General features: G+C 41.9%; 1 protein-coding gene across 1 annotated transcript in view; it reads left to right on the top strand.

Moving 5' to 3' along the window:
* The window catches only part of LOC101464297 (voltage-dependent T-type calcium channel subunit alpha-1I), a 167,166-nt gene extending 156,613 nt beyond the window's left edge, over positions 1–10,553 (top strand). Inside the window, exons 33-36 of the mRNA XM_014411480.3 lie at positions 578–712; positions 2,050–2,224; positions 5,066–5,280; positions 7,011–10,553. Coding sequence (XP_014266966.3) covers positions 578–712; positions 2,050–2,224; positions 5,066–5,280; positions 7,011–7,673 — 1,188 coding nt within the window. The 3' untranslated portion in view covers positions 7,674–10,553. The remainder of the gene's footprint in view (positions 1–577; positions 713–2,049; positions 2,225–5,065; positions 5,281–7,010) is intronic.
* Positions 10,554–17,245: the final 6,692 nt, after the last annotated feature.

Below are 17,245 nucleotides of genomic sequence, written 5' to 3'. Positions count from 1 at the left end.
TTTCTCCTGGTTTTCAACCCGGACAACAAAAATAAAAAAGCACATGCCAGAATTCATAGCGCGGCCCAGCCAATTCCAGTTTCCAACAATAGCGGCAGCTACTTAGTTTTAATATTACTCATATTACTCTTTCTGGGTCGCAAAATAAACTTGTAGCATATTTTCAGGCGAGAATGTAGCTGTGTAAACTTCAAATATCTGAGCCGGGGAGAACAGTGAACTCCCGGCACATCGTTTTCAAACCCCCGCGGTCTTTCGCTACTCAGGTTAAACATGATATATATAAGTCACTTAGATAACCTAAAAATGTTATTGTTTGACTTTTTTCAGTGTTTCATTTGTTCCTGAGTAAATCAGGAACAAATGATTTTGAATGTCTCCCTAATTCTGAGGTCTCAAGGTTGGCAAGTATGTTTAGACTACCATGGAATGCTACAAGCTAATGTTAGCAATGCTAGAATTTCCAAAGCCTGTATGTATGGGGGGCAGTTGCTGCTGGCTTTTGGCTTCATCATTTCACATCCTGTTGTCAAATTTCAGCTTCAACATGATTGGCTACTGTGTATTTGTGGTACAGGTCCGACTGGCAGAGGTGGAGCAGGCATCGCTGATGTCAGAGCAGCTGTCTGACAAGTCATCGTCTCCAGCTCTGCCTGATGACCTGAGTTTGGATGAAAACAGCAGCTACCAGCTGCTGGTCAGAGACAGCCAGGTATTCTCACACTTACACACCAACACATATGAACATATTCTGTGCTTGCTTGCATCTCTCCCACTTGTATTATACACATGATACACAAGTAATACACAAACACACCAGTAGTGTGGTGACTCTTACAGAAAGTCAAGCTGAGACGGTTCCCTTTACATATTTTTGGGATTAACAGTACTGGTAAGCTCATTTCAAACTGTATACTCAGTTTAATCTAGAGTAATGCATTATATTCTGTAAAATCACATTCATAGTCTGCGTCCTGTGAGGAACACATATCTTTTTTAAGCTGTTAATGATCTCAGAAAAGCAAGCCTACATCTTGATTTTCAAAAGAAGCATATTAAAAAATATTCATAGCAAAAAAATCAAGTGAGTTTAAAGGTGTGAGCACTGTGTGACATATTTATCTATCAATGTGTACAGAGGATTAGAAATATTAATGAAAAGCGTGTTGGCTGTTTAAAGTTACTAGTATTTTCTTGCTAATCTGAAAGTGATAGCTGAGCCTGCACATGTTCAACTTGTCTGTTTTGATATGTCGACGTTTATTTCATGTCTCTTTTCTATCTTCAAGTTTATCCTTGCTATGGTGCTAAAGGAGTTATTTAAAATGTTTTTCTTGGCCAAGGCGATCAGTAAGGAAAAACATCTATTTGCTGATGCTAGCAACCATGAAATTAACCCTGATAAGTGGGACAGAAATGAACATTAGCTCTAATCACTCATGCCTACACACACACACAGGTAAAATCATGTCATCATAGCCCTTAGGTCTTGCTAATCATTATTAATGACTATTTACATTCTTTACTGCCTAATTAAAACACATGCCTCGCACTGTGCTTTTGACATGGGCACATGGGAGTTTGTACGTATGTTTTCCTGTGTGTGTGTGTGAGTTCGTGAGCATGTCTTTTATATCTCCATCATCACATGAATGCTTCGCTCTCAGCTCACCGACGTTCCACCTGGTCTGTTTCATCCCTGTGGTATTGAAGGCCAGCTCATTTGATCCAGTTTACAACCAACAACAACAGCCAAGCAATTTGAAGCTTTGAAGCCTGCCGTTACTTTCTTTTAACCACCTCCAATTTTAATCAGACTTGTATAGATGGGACATGAAAAGGGAGCTTTTTGAAACTGAAAAACAAATGCTACTCAGATTTCCATTATGATAAGGTGAAATGAAACTCCTCAGTTTGGTGTCTCTCTTGCTCCAGTGAACATCAGTGCACCTGGATATTTATTCTTTCTAGGTAATTTTTTCCCATCTCCACTTTCAGTCAATCTTCTCCTTTCAAATTCTGCTCTTATTTTCTTCATCTTTCTTTCAGAGGGGCAGCAGTGACTCCCGCAGTTCGGAAGAGTTGCCCAGACAGGCGGGTTACAGAGGGCTTCGTCCCTCCAGCTCAGGAAGCGAGGAGGGTGTTCAGGGGCTGTTTGAAGTGGGCATCCATCATCAGTGCAATCCTGCCTCACCGGAGCAGAAAAGCCCTGCACATGACAAAGGTACTGGCATAAACAAGATGACAGCGCAAGATCAAGGAAGCTGCATGTAGCTCGTAGTGTCCTTCAAAGTGACTACATGTGTGATATACTCAGTGGCAAAATCTACTGGCTTCATGATTTCCAAATTATTTAAAGTACACTGTACTGTATGTGTAGTTACAACTCATCACTTGTCAAATATTTGCCTTTATTTTCTGTATTTTTATCATTTTTTTCTGTATGTAAACTGTGGATTCGTTTTAAAAGTTTCAGGGGTTTTATAAAATAACAAGAAGCAGCAACGCTGAGCTGCCTGTGAAGAGCTGCAGGCAACAAGATGCTCATCTCTAACTTTTCATTCCACCTGCTCCGTGCTATCGACCGCAAATTTGCTCATGCTGTTTACGCCGTGAAACAAGACTGCAGTCCTTCATGGCGCGTTACAAAATTATTGACTGCTTCTTTAAAAATGTTCAACTTTGTGCAGCAGTGCTGTAAATAGATAAAGCAGTTACTCTGTAATTCTGACTGAGTAGCTGCACAACGGGAAGCACTGGGAATTCAGGGAGGTGCGCTTTTACATCACAGCAGTTTTTCAAAAAATATTTGTTCTTTTACACGTAAAGTGATAAACGCCTTGAGAGAGAGAAAGTGAGTGGTAATGCATCTCTACCACCAAAAAAGATCAAAGTTGCAAAAAAAACCTTTCTGTTAATTTCTGTTAATAGTTTTCAATTATTAAATAAGAGACTGCCAAGCATAGTCTAAAAAATAATCGTTCTGTAAATCCTACCTTTGTAGATTGTTTTTCATCCAAATGGTTCAATGTAATCTTTCATACACACAAAACACAAAGCAAAAAATAAAGAGTAAAATCAACGGACATATGAGCTTCCTTTATCACACTTATCTGTGCTCTTTCTGACCCTCATTGGTATCAACCACTATGATTTCATTAAGACATGACTTTGGCATTGATGTTAACATTTATAGAAAAGTAAGACTTTTTTACTCGACATCTCTCACATCCTGCATAGTTGATCGACTTCCACTGCAGTTAAAGAAGTGATCGATGAAGCCAGACATAAGGCAGACAGATATGCTAATGAATGACAAGTTAAGGTGCAATTCAACATTGAACACCCCCTGTAACATAACTGCCATCACCAGAACAGACATACTAACTCAGAGGGTCCGTTCCATTAATTATTAACCCTCTTACTTACTTATTTAAAATATTTATTCCTAAATGCTCAGATTGGGAGATGAAATGTTTTCACTCCACCTTTAATTTTTCCAAATATGTCTGTGATGTTTGGATGCTCAAGGTCTAATTTGAAATAGAATCCCGTTACAACTTTAATTTCAAGACGATATATCCCTGTGAGAAACTCTCATCTATCTTGAAAATGTAAAAATTGTGTTTGCAGAACAGACAAAATGCAACTTTATCTATATACTTTATGTATATATATATATATATATATATATATATATATATATATATATATATATATTAGTTTATTAAAGTGTGAAAGACATTTAATTGCTTCCTGATAACTTTTAACTTTGAACAGTTCATTGTACTAACTGTATTAATGTCTTTTTGTTCATTTTTCTTATAATATGGTGCAATAACATTTTTAATTAAGTAAGAAAAGAGGTGCCCTGAATGAGGTGTTCAGAATTTAATTTCCGAACAAAGATTACCATCAGATACTTCACCCCACATGGTGGTGTTAGCAGAATGTACAATGAGGTGTGACATTCTGTCGTTTGGCTCGTTACCCTGAAGCTGAAATAATAGTTTCTTCTTCATTTAGATTAAGGACACGTTGAGCCATCAGATCACTAACTTGTAAAATGGTTGTGAAGATAAAATATAAAGTTTTGTCCATGTTAAGGTGGGAAAATTGAGCTATATTTAAATATATGTGATAATATATTTTAATTCTTTATACATCACTTTCTATGTTGACAATAGAAGAATAGTCTTTTGTAAGTTATAAGATTAGAGCTTTGACCAATTAATCACAAGTTTAACCTTGAAGACTTTGGTGGATGAAGCCAAGTTTTAATGGAATATTAACATGACCCTGCTCTACACGTCCACAATATTTGATCAGCGTTCATTTAAAACTTCGAGCATGACAAAATGACGCACACACATACAAAAGCTACCAAAAACATAACCTCCTTGGCTCAAGGTAGAAATCTTTTTGGGGGGTCTTGCAGCGTAGCCAGTGAGTATCCAGGCCAAGACTTCCATTGGTCAGTGTTCACAAATGTCGATGTTCCAAACAAAAGCTTAGAAAAAACTAAACTGCAGGAAATGTCTGATGGTTTTGAGGTTGGACTTCAGTAAAAGGATTCTTTTGCTCTCCACTGTGATTTTTTGCATGCAGCCAAAACCTGCTACAGCATGATGAGTCATTATAGTAACAAAAGTTTCCTTCATTGCGTAAAAATTCTGCAATTGATGCGTCAACATTTGTTTATAGAGATTGTTTGCAATGTGGTGGAAACATAGATAAGACGGTCTAAACATTCATTGAATATTTTGTCACTTTTCTGTGAGGAAATAGTGATTGACTGGAACAAATCCTGACACTGCTGAGTAAGTGTGGGGAATCACTTTGGCTGACATCCTTATGAAGGAAACAAGGACAGGAAATCATACAGAAAAAGACTAAATCTATCCAGAGACAGAGAACAATTCCCGAGTATTCACAACTGCCTCTGTGGTGGTTACCACTCCTGTCTCTACAATAAAAGATGCAGAGAGAGAGGCAGACTTACAAAGTGATAGCAATATGAGTGTCAATGCCACAGCTGGATTAAACTGCAGCCTTCCCTTTACAGATGATGATGGAGGAAGCTGCAGTGGAGGTGCTCGTGAAACTTCACCAGTCTTGCATCTACCGGCAGATTTCTTCCACCCAGCTGCTGCAGCTCATCCAAACAGTCCTGGAAACAGCGTAAGCCCAGGAGACAGACGGCCTTCCAGGTCGGCCTCCCCAGCCTCCTGGGCGTCCCTCCGCTCACCCAGAGCCAACAGCAGGCCGTTGGGCTCCCAGGTATTACGAGCAGATGAATGGATTCGTTTGTGTCTGTATGGCTGGCTGAACAGACGACATCAGCATTGCTGTGCAAAACATCAGTGACACGATAGAACGCAGTATAAACGTGTCCTTTATGTCAATGCTCGGCGATGTCATGCAGAGGTTGTTGAGAGGCAGACGTGTTTGTGAGACTGAATGAGAACATCTGGGAACCGAAAACTGTAACACACATCACACCAGGGATGTCAAACTCATTTTACGTCATGGGCCACATACGTAGAGTCCACACTGATCTTACCTGGGCCCCTTTCTGTCAGGGGAAAGATGTTTAACTACATGTTTCATAAAGTTTTTGTTAATTCACATAATTTTTTTTAAACTTCTCTGTTATTTAGCTGTTTATCTACGACTGAATTCCTTGAATTTAGCATGAATACATGACCCAATATGGCTCTTTATGAAGAGGTAGACAGCTTGTCAGTAGGCCAGATTGAAGTCTTTGCTAGGCTGACACCCCTGCCTTATATCATATAGTGACACTAGATGTTGGCCCTAGATATTGATTTGATGACATTGTTACAGCTGTGGGTGTAATAAACACTTGGAATCACTTTAGTTCATTAGAAATCAACACTTGAGTAGGAGTGGCACAGTTAGATGTGACACAGCAGCCTCTTCTGCGATCTATCAGTCAGAATCTAATTACTGCGCGCCAAATCGTGAATATACACGTATCACCACCCTCCACTGAAGTCCTACTGCAGTGTGGGACTCCAGAGAGTTTATTTAGTCATAATTAAAGCCAGCCTCTCTTCCATACTGAATCTAACACCTCCCCTATGCTGGCTCCTACGTGAAACAAACTCGAATGGGGGAGAAAAATAAAGCCCTTATTTTAGTTCTTGTTCCTTTTGTAACCATGGAGACAGATTTCTCTTTTCACCTCTACCTGTTTGGTTTGTTTAGCTCGTGCCTGAGTGGCTCTGTGATCCTCCGCTGCTACAGTAATGCTTTGCGGCGCTCAGCTAATTAGCCCGGCCAGCCCCGAGCCTGATACCGACTCGGCACTCGCTGTTGTGCTTGGCTCGCGCTTCTCACATTCTCCCGTGTCGCTTTTCTGTTTTCCTTTTTCTCCTCTCCTGGGTGATCCTCTCTATCCCTCTTTGCTTTGCGTTCGCTCCCTGCCACTATGTTTCTGCTTTTTCGTAATCTCTTATTTTAGTACTGGCAGGATTAGAAATAATGACTAAATCCCTCCTGCATACAGACATATTGGATTAAACAAACGCTTCCCCCAAACTCAGGGCGGGGTCCTTCAAGCAGGGGGAATTACAAGCGAGGTGGTTTCACGGTTTCATATTATTAGGACTTCTCTGAAATTGGTTAACCGAGAATGAGTTCAAACCAATGTGTTGTCGTCCCGGGGCAGATCCTTCCTTTCCTGTTGCACAACTGTCCTTAGGTACTGGTCACAGTAACATCAGCCAATAAGAGCTGGTTTTCTTTTCTTTATTGGTGTTTTACTTCAATGTTATCTAGGTAACAATAGCTCCAGGAAATTCAGAATTTTTGGGATCTGAACTTGTATCTTGACATGAAGCGATGATGAGCTGGTCCTGATGTTTTCACACGGATTACATGTGTCCGATGTGTAAAGACATTAAGCTGTAACTGTAAATTCGTCTGTGTTTTTGTTTTTTTTTTTTCTTTTTGGTTTTTATCTAAATTCTTATCCTCTCTTCCAGCACCCGTCCCACAGTGACTCCTCTTTGGCCACAGCCAGTTCAGAGGGCAGCCTGCAGGCAGCACTGGAAGAAGGGCTGAGCTTCAGCGTCTCCTCACCTCGATATCTGGATCTCCCCACACCCCACCTCTGCCCTGTCCCCAGCCACCCCTCGCAACGCCAGACACCGACTACAGGAGACCAGGGCTGCTCTTTACTAAAGAGACACAGTACTCCTTTGACCCTCCAAGCCACCCGGAGGCACCAGAGGAGCCAGAGCAGCAGCAGAGGCGGCAGCACCAGCCCCGGTTGCCCCCAGCAGGACTCCGTGGACCCGTCAGATGAGGATGTTGGCACGGGGACAAACCGGGATGACTGCCGTCAAACCTTCAGCAGCGAGCACCTGTCAGAAACACTGAACAGTCTCTCCCTTACGTCACTGTTTACCCCGGACTCTTTGGCACCCCCGCTGGTGAAGAAATGCAACAGCACAGGGTCTCTGGACCTAACGAATCTGTCTGCCCGGAGTAAAGATGGCCACCACTTTCATGGCATACACGTCCATGGTTTCTTATCCAACCCCTTGACAGAGGGAATGGCAAGAGGTGAAGAGCAAGACATCACAGGCCTCAGCATGAAAAGCAGGCGTCAGACCGCAGACACATGCTCCAGGAAAAACAGATGAAACACTTGTTGCCTCTCTGTAGTGGAACTCTTTAACCATTTGCATTTCTGGACCTTGAACAGAACAGGGAGAGATTTTTAATACACGTCCTGTGAACCGGAATCTGAAATTCTCTCTTGTCTTTATTAAATCATTCGTTCTCTCTCTCTCTCTGTTTAGGATCAGTCATTTCTCAAAAGATTCCAGTCGCTTCTGAGTTTTAGCATCATTTCTCTTACACAGGATATACGATTGCTCTTTGCTAGGTCTATACAATAATGTCAAGGAGCTCAGCTTTTGTGTTAACAGGACTGAGCCTTTGAGATGTGGCAGATCCTGGGTTTTATATTATAGCCATCTTGAGAGAATATTCAGAAAGCCATTACAGAGACAGCCCTGAAAATTGCAGTGATTTGTGAACATTACAAAGGCGGTGTTTTCTAGACGAAACTGTTAAGAAGTTCAATCCTCTCTAAGGACCGGGTTCACTTTACTCAATGCGGCCTGAACCATTGTCCAAAAACCCTGTTGTCAAAATTGGACGGATGGCAAACTCGGAAGCTTCTTTTGAGGAAGAACTGAACTTTGTACAGTTTTCTTTTCGTGTTTTTTTGTAATGTCCATGGCTAATAGTAGCATCAACCTTTTTTTTCTTTGGAAGATTTGGCGGGTGATGGAAAAGTTGTCTTTTGCTTTGTTTTTTCCAACTTCAACATTTTGAAGTTGCGTGAATGTAACCGCTTCTGTCTCCATTTGTGAGAAAGAGGGAGACCAAGACAAGCAATGAGCCTAGCCAGTCTGAACAGTGACAGATGGCCTCTTTGAAAAGAAGAAGACTGTGAATGCTGCTGAGAATGCGTGTGGGTAATTCATGGAAGCATTGGCCACTTTCAGAGTGGACTCTGTATTTTTTGCTTTCTGCACACCCATGAAAGGGCTAAAATGTATTTAAGTGTAGACCTGGGCCAAATACAATTGACAAATAATCTTTTGCTACTATACCTAACACCACGTTTGACAATGGCACATCCATTCCTTAATCAGACCTCTCTGATGCTAGTAATGTAAAACAGCTTTGAAGCTAAAGTGAGCACTGACTTGGGAGACTGGAAGTTGGATGCTAAGTTAAATGTCTTTAAGACTTCCAAGCACCAGCTTCCTGCTGACCACTGAATCAGAGCCTATAGAAGTATACTGAGTCATACCAAAACAAAAGAAGATTTCCAAAAATTGAAGTTAATCTGATTGGTTATCTGATAAACTTTCAGGATGATAACTAAGTCCCAAAAGCCCCGTCTGTCTATACAAGTCAGTGTCCCCAACAACACACAGTTCCTGTTCTGGCCAGCAACCATATTAATGTTTTATATCCACATGATGCTCGTCTGCACAGTGAAAGTGTATGCCACATCCAGCCGATTGACCTCCTACAGCTGGTACTCGTTTGCACTGCTGCTGCTCCTGGTTTGGACGCACAAACAACTGAAACATTGTGGAAAAACATGGTCAAGTAATATTAATGCGATGTTCCAGATGTACACCACACTCAAGTAAACTGGTCGGGACTCCAGTGAACCTCATCAGTCATACTGCACTGTGTCCTGGGTGTGTGTATAAACGTTGGTAGTAAGTGTAGTGAGTGTGAACGTAGCAAAAAAAAGAAAACTTTGAACTTTTGGCTGGCATAGGCTTGTTAAGTTGTACTTTGAACAAAGTGTCTATCTTTGGATAGGCTCTGCTTTTGTACCCGCAGCCTTAGCCCGCTGACACGCCGCCACCTCTTCAGTTCTATTATTGTCACGAGTACAGGCCCTTGTTTGAGTGCCCTGTGGCAGGGCTAATCACTAGGTTGGTAACACGTCAATAGACCGTCCCTCGTTTGAGTCACCCAGAAGCACTCCTGTTTCAGTCTGAAACAAAAGAGCACCTATTGTCTTATACGTGCGTGCTGTTCTCTGGGCCGGGTGTTGGCATTTGAAGCAAACCAGACGAGATTTAACGCAGTCTTTAAATCCTTCCGCCTGTTTTAAATGTACCTGAGTCTCTCAGTAGTGGAGCAGGCTGCCTGGCATGTGCATGGGAAACCCAAGGGATGGTTTCTTCTTAAAGAGTCGGTGTACAGATTAGCGGGAATTCAGCAAATGGAAATCACTGTTTTGTTTGCTGCTTTAAACCCAAATGTTTATTTGACTCAGGTCTGCTTGAGTGTAGCAAGACAGTAGAAAAAAAATATATACTATGACAAGCAATGTGGTCCACGTGGATGTAGTTTGAGCACATGTTTGTAATTTTATCAAATTGTGATGATCATCATAGAATAAATCCCGAGCAGGTAGACCTCAGGTGGACCTATATGCACCTCATGCATTGCATCAGCACATATAGCACACACACACATCCTGAAGCACATACACACACACGCATATCACACAAAGATGTCAGCGTCAAAACACTGCAGGATGCTTCTGTGGCTGTTTGAGAAGAGGCAGAAGAAACCTCGGTGTTTAATCTCTTTCTCTACTTTGTCTTCATTCCCCTTCTTACTCCCATCCAATCCTATTATCTCCTTTCCACAAGAAGCCAGAGTACTAAATGACTATTGACTACCCACCTCTAATCGAGATATGCAATATGCTACAGTAGATGTACAGTTAGATGTATGGGATTCATAGAGGTAGGCAATATGGTGAGAGAAGATTATATTTATGAATTCATGTATTCGAATAAAATGTCACCAAGATTCAAAGGTCACTGAAAGGATGATGTATTCATGTATTCCAGAGTGTGTGTTCTCTCTTTTTTCCCTCCATCTCCTCGACACGGTTTTCTTTTTCCCAAATGCATGTAGGTTATTTTTGTTTTCCAAAATGTCATTCTAGTGTCATATAAAAGTGAGATAGCTTTTCAACAACCTCCGACTCCTGAAGTTGTTCTTTCGAAATGAGGTTTGAGTGAATTCTCTTTCTCTTTCTTCAAGGTTAGGGGGTCAGCGATTAATGCGAGCCTTTTTCACGCGTCACTCTTTAGTTCGTCAGTCTGGGACTGTGCTCATAAGGATGATAATATCTGGAGAATGATCTAGCACGAGGTTTAACTGCATTTGTTTGTTTTGATTAACTTTATTTTGAACAACAAAACCTGATATTTGCATGTATTATAAGTCATGCAGTACTAATACCACAAATAACCCGCTGTAAATGCTCTGCATGCACAACCTATCTAAAAGATTTAGAAAGTCTTTTTGTTTTTTATCCCCAACTTTCCCATTGAATCTTGTGTGTTTGCATTAATCTGTTTATTTCTCTTTTGATTTTTACAATTTATGAAGCATTTCTGCTTCAGCGTGTGAGGGGGACTGTCGTTGAAAGCGTGTCACGGGGTCAACTGTTTGGTCTTTGTTGTTCAGCGTCATCGTGCCTTGTTCTCACACCTGTGGGTTGGTCAACTCACAATAGAAATTGTCATGTTTCTTTTGGCAACTTCAGGGACCTCCAAAAGCCAGCCGAGTTCCGTGGAATATGTGCTCAAAATCCGGAGCGCGCCACGGCTTCCAGCGAAGCTCCTCCTCCAGCTGGGCGAGGGCTGCCTCCCGGCGCTCATATAGCTGAGAGCGGTTTGCTGGGTCCATGTAATGGTCGTAGTCTTCTGTCATGTTTCGGCTGTGTGGCAGGCAGGAGAGGACCCAAACGCAAACTCACGGGGACAGAACTTGAACTCAAAAGCACAGCTTTAATTGCTGGAAAAATAGAACACAGGTAATACAAAACTAAACTGGGAAAGCTAATCATAAAGTATACCAGGAGACACGGGGAGAATCACACACAGCATGAGGGAGACTACGACACTGACAAAGAGAAACACAGGGCTTAAATACACAGAGGGATAACAAGGGAATGAGACACAGAAGGAGGGCACAGCTGGGAGTAATCAGGCTGGACGAGACAAGGGAAGCAAAACTAGAAACACTCACATGAGACATGGACCTTCAAAGTAAAACAGGAAACACACTGACTGAACTCTAAACATGCAAACTTAACAGCAACTGAGAAGACAGACTATAGGGACCAGAAACATGGTACAAAGAGGTCACAGTAGACACAACATTGAACACAGGGAAGCCATATTACAAAGCCAAAGAACTAAACCTATGATAACCATAACTGAAATCTAGGGAAACAAGAAACAGTACAACAAAGGACTCAAAACATGCTCCAAAATATAAAAAATACGAGATTTCTTCAAAATAAAACAGGAAACATGAGAGGCAGACATGACAACATAAGACAACAGACATGAAACACATGAAGGGCAAGGGAGACTTCACAGGGGTTGAAAACACAAGTGGGAGCTAATAAGCAAATGAACATAGGAAACCTAATAAGCTTAAACATACACTATGAACATCAAAATGAACTAAAACTCAAAACACTGGGTCATAAGACCCAGGATCGTGACAGAAATGGGCGCTTCAGAGAGCTGACACGCTTACCTAATCCAGTTTAATAAATGTCTGTTTATTGAGTCTTTCATTTATGTGCAATACTGTGCAAAACTTTTGAGCCACCCCTCAAATTTTTTTTTCCCTTTTCATTTACAGTATATAAAGCCAAACCAGAGTCAGTATAATTCTAAAGTCAGTGTTGCCTAATATCTCTTTAGAAAGCTTTCTTGTAATTCCTTTAAGTAGTCTTCAGGAATAGCTCTACATTATCCTTGAAAGACATTCAAAGCTCTTCTTTGGAGCTTTGAAGCGTTTGTTCCGTTCCAGTCAAGATGATCTCACGCTGCTTCGATCATTTTAAGGTCCAGGCTCTGGGGAGACCCGTCCAGGTATGCTTTTACTCCATTGGAAGTGTTTTTGGGTTCATTGTCAAAGCACATTGTCCTGTGCTAATCACACACGGCTGCCTAAAATCCTGCCCCGAACCATGACCGTAACATCCACGAGGTTGGCAGAACTCGAGGTTTCCCAGTAGAACATTGCCCAAAGCATCACAACGCCTCCAACAGCCTGCCTTTTTCCCAGAGTGCATCCTGGTGTCCCCCAGCTAAGCAAAAGACATGGAACCAGAAGGGTGCCTGGTCTGATTCAGACCAGGCACCCTTCTTCGTTGCTCTGCAGTCCATTGTTGGTGCTTTAGGTGGCAAACAGCATCACCATGGGTACCCTGACTTGTCTGCATTTGCAGCATCTTAAGAAACAAACTGTGATGCTTTCTGTAATCTGTCAGATCCACATTCACATTTTGGGCAGTTTGAGCTCCATTAGCTCGTCTATTGGATCAGACCACATGGGTCAGCCTTCGCTCCCCACCTGCACCAGTGAGCCTTGGCCGTTCATGACCCTTTTGCTGGTTTACCATTGTTCCTCTCTTGAATGACTTTTGATACACACTGGCCATCAAAGACCAGGAACACCCCAGTTTAGAGATGACCCAGTTGTCCAGGCATCACAGTTTGACATTTGTCAAATTCACTAAAATCGTTACGCTTGCCCATTTTTCTGCTTCAAGCTCATCCAACTTTGAGGACAAAATGTTCAGTTGCTTCCTAACATATCCCACCCAGTAACAGGTGCCATGATGAAGAGATAATCAGTAATGCTATCACTTCACTTCTGATCCTGATTTTTTTTTTTTTTTAATTTATGTATTTTTTGCATATAGGTCGTGCCAGATCTTTCCTGTTCTGTTTTATTTTGAGGCTGTCTTGCATGCACAGCATGTTTATATCAATTTTCACTGACATTCAAGTCAGAGGACTGACTGCCGCTCTAAAAGCTTTCACTTTCTGGTCTGACTGAAGCATTTGCATTTAGATTTTGCTTATATTTGGCAGACTCTCACTAAATCCCCTCAGATGTAAAAAATAAAAAATCCCTAAATCTGTGCACGTCACATGTAGCGCTTGCGTACACGCAAAGTGGAATATTTCTACCAGCATCATGTGGACACAGCACTTAGGTATGATGCCCCATGTAACATTGTACCACCTCTCCAATCACTGGGGATCGATTACATGGTTATGGTTACATCACATGGTTATGTTCTTCATCTGCTTGTCACATGTCACAATTACTTTTTTCCACTTATTTAATTATAAAAATGTATAAATATTTAAAGAAGCCCACATTTATACAGCCTCTTTGCTCCAGCGGGTTACATTTCATACTTTTGACTGCAAACAGCTGTAAAACGTATTCTCTGTATCCCCCTTATGTAACTCCCCATCCCTCCATCCATCCTCAGTTCCATTCAAATCCACATTAAGCACCTCCACTCTTTTCTCTGATGCCTCTCTCCCTTTCATCCTTATTTTCCTCTCAGATCTCGCTCAGGCCCAGGTCATTACAGCACAGAGCTGCCAACTCTGAAATAAATGTCATTAGTGAAATATATTTGACACAGCTTTCCTATCACATAAACCCCAGTGGAAATTAATGCTAACTCTATTTCCTGCTCATTTCTTGGTGGTGGGAGAACAAAGCAGCCAAACTTTTCTCATATACCAACAAACGTGGAGTTGAGCTAAACTAAGATGCACAACAATGTCTCTTTGGTCAGAAGAATAATGCACTTACATTTGTGGGCATGGCTGGATTACAGCACCAAGGTGATTTGGAGCAAAAGTGTGATATGGTCCTCAGAGCATATCACACTGTATGTTTCCTGTTTCCTACAGGTACAAAGAAAAGAAAAAAGAAAAGAGGAGAAAGAAAGAGGGAAAGACAAACAGCGGGGAAGAGGAACAGTGATAAAGGGCAAAAAAACCAAAAACCAACAAAACAAACAGACAAAAAATACAAATATCAATCACCTGGATCACCTGTTGAGAAAAAAAAGAGAAAACAAACAAAAAAAGACCAATATAATAAACAACATCATCGCGAGGACCTATGTGAATATATCAGTAAATGCTAAATATTAAACGTTATTGTGCAGCACGTAGGATCAACAGCGCACAGTGTGCCTTGAGGTAGGAGCCAAAAAGGGTGTAGTTTGTGTGTGTGAGCACCCGTGTGTACACCTGTGAGCATGAACGCGCTTGTATTTAAAAGGTTCCTACATGTAATGATCTGTTAGAGGGTGTGGGGGGCACAACCCCGTCCTCCAGTCCATGAAGCAGGTATGGAGGAGATCAAGATTCCAGACATCCAGAGGCCCTCAGAACACAAGAGACCAAGGAAGACCAACAGAGGGGCAGCTGTGCCACTGTCCCAGAAAGAGCTGAGGAGAGCCCCAGATGAGGGGTCACTCAGCAGCCGTGGAGCAGAAGCCAGGGGGGGTTGCAGTGACGTGCCCGTGAGCTCCGCCGGCAGCCAGCTGTGCCAGAGTGACCGAGCCGCAGGTCGAGGGCACCCCACCCCCCGAAGGGGCCGAGCGAGCCCCAGGCCCCGACAAGCAGCCACCAAGAGTGAGCCGGTGCGTACAACATCCAACCCGGCTTAAAAAGTATTTTTACTGTACACAATGATGGGTGAAATGTTGTTAACCCTTTTAATTAGTATTGAAGGGTTAATCTGCTCTGAGGGACAAGTTTTATTCACATGAACAATGGGCCAAAAACTGTGCAAATGAACAGAAAATCTGAGTACATCATGGAGGAAGCATTGGAAAATTTTTAGCAGCTTTAATTTGAATGAATGAAAAGCTGGCTGGCTGCTTGTGTCCCAATTTCAAGATTATTACCCCTCTTAGGTCTTAAATGGTGATAGGTGCTAACCCTAACTCTACCCTGCCCCTACATTTTGAAGGACAAACAGATTCTTTTTCTTTTCGTGTCAGCTAGAATAATGATGTTCTTGGTTTCCTGATTTCCAAGACATAATTTCATAAAAGCAAAAAATTACATGCCATCATTTAAAGTTAAGATTTTATGTGAATTACAGTTTTTCTTTTTTGTCTTGCAGATGTCCATCCATCCATTTTCTTCCCTCTACACGGGGCCGGGTCGCGGGGGCAGCAGCCCAAGCAGAGAAGCCCAGACCTCCCTCTCCCCAGCCACTTCCTCCAGCTTATCCAGGGGAATACCAAGGCGTTCCCAGGCCAGCCGAGAGATATAATGTCTCCAGCGTGTCCTGGGTCTGCCTCGGGCCTCCTCCTGGTGGGACATGGCTGGAAAACCTCACCCTTGCAGACGTTTACAATTTAAAGCGTGAAAGATGAAATGTTAGAGAAGCATACAGTATATGGACAAAAGCACTGAACCACCTACACATTACACACGCAGGACTACTCTTCTGCAGGATTTCTGCCCACTCATCCAGAAGAGCACATCCAACACTGCTGTTGGATTTGTGGGCCGGGCTCACAATCTCTGTTTCAGTTCATCCCAAAGGTGTCCAATGGGGCTGAAGTTTCTCCTTCAGGCTCTCGGTGGGCCAATCAAGTTCTTTCCAACAAAGAACTTGAAAAAAGCAAAAAACCTTTTGGTAAGCTTAAGCAGAAGTGGGGCTAAAACATGAAAATATCACATCTCAGTGATGGAAAAATTCACAAAAGCATCACAAAAATGTTTGTCCATACTGTAGCCATGAGGAGCTCTGGTCAGTTCGGCTATAATCATTACACTTATAAGAAATCCCAGCAGAATAATACATATAGCTGTGTTAATAAAAGCCATCTTTCTCATTTGTGATTAAAGCAAACTTCAAAAGTACAGCCAGTACGGGCACATGATTGGACGTTCTTTTGACAAGGACAGTAAGTGATGACGACAGGCAAATGCGCTGTCAGCGAAGCCAACATTTCTCATTCCATATTATTGCTTTGGTCCCAGGACATAAAAAGACTGCACTAGTTCAACAAAGTCACATCTCTGAGCAAAGTCAGTCTTATTTGTTATTCATGGAAGGCAGCCGCTACAGGCACACGAACTTTAAGGGGCCGCTTGTGTCCACACCAACCCAACTCAGAATTAGTGCAACCCAGAAGTGCATGAAGCAGACCTCTCCTTGCACTCACACTCTTGGAGATCTCCAGGGACAGCTCTGCTTTATCAAACGCAGCAAGTAAACCTACTGTCAAAACCTAATAAACCATTAAACCAGTGTCAAACTGCTGCAACAGGAGTGATCTGACGCCAGGGAGAAATATATAGAACCAGCTGGGAGGGAGGATTTGATTCAGCTCAGTTCAATTCAATTTATATCGCATCAAATCATAAAAACAGTCACCTCAAGGTGGTTTATACTGTAAGGTAAAGACTCTAAAATAATAATAGATAGTTACTGATAGCTGAGACCAGGTGGAGCAGCATCTAGCACAGACTGAGGACACATGTCCACCCACTCTATTCCAAGATGTGAGAATATATTTCAAGCATGTGCTCTTTTTAATTCTCAGTTGTATGCAATAACCATAGGATGTATGTTTGGTAATTATCTCTCAATAAAGCTGTTTTCTTTGTTGGAGTTTGCCAGTACCACAGTGGGTCCAATTTATCTTCAGGCACAGGAAGTTATGATCGTGTACTCCAAAGTCATTTTTTCATAGTAAGCTTTACTATTAATTAGTTTTTATCCATCAGAAGATAAGTTGCTAATGCAGTCCAAGAGTACTGCTGTAGCTTTTATCTTCAGAATTTTCAAAGGC

This window comes from Maylandia zebra, linkage group LG6 (genome assembly GCF_041146795.1).
Source record: "Maylandia zebra isolate NMK-2024a linkage group LG6, Mzebra_GT3a, whole genome shotgun sequence".
NCBI lineage: Eukaryota > Metazoa > Chordata > Actinopteri > Cichliformes > Cichlidae > Maylandia > Maylandia zebra.
Note: the sequence above shows the minus strand (reverse complement) of the source record. Positions and strands in the feature narration are given on the sequence as shown.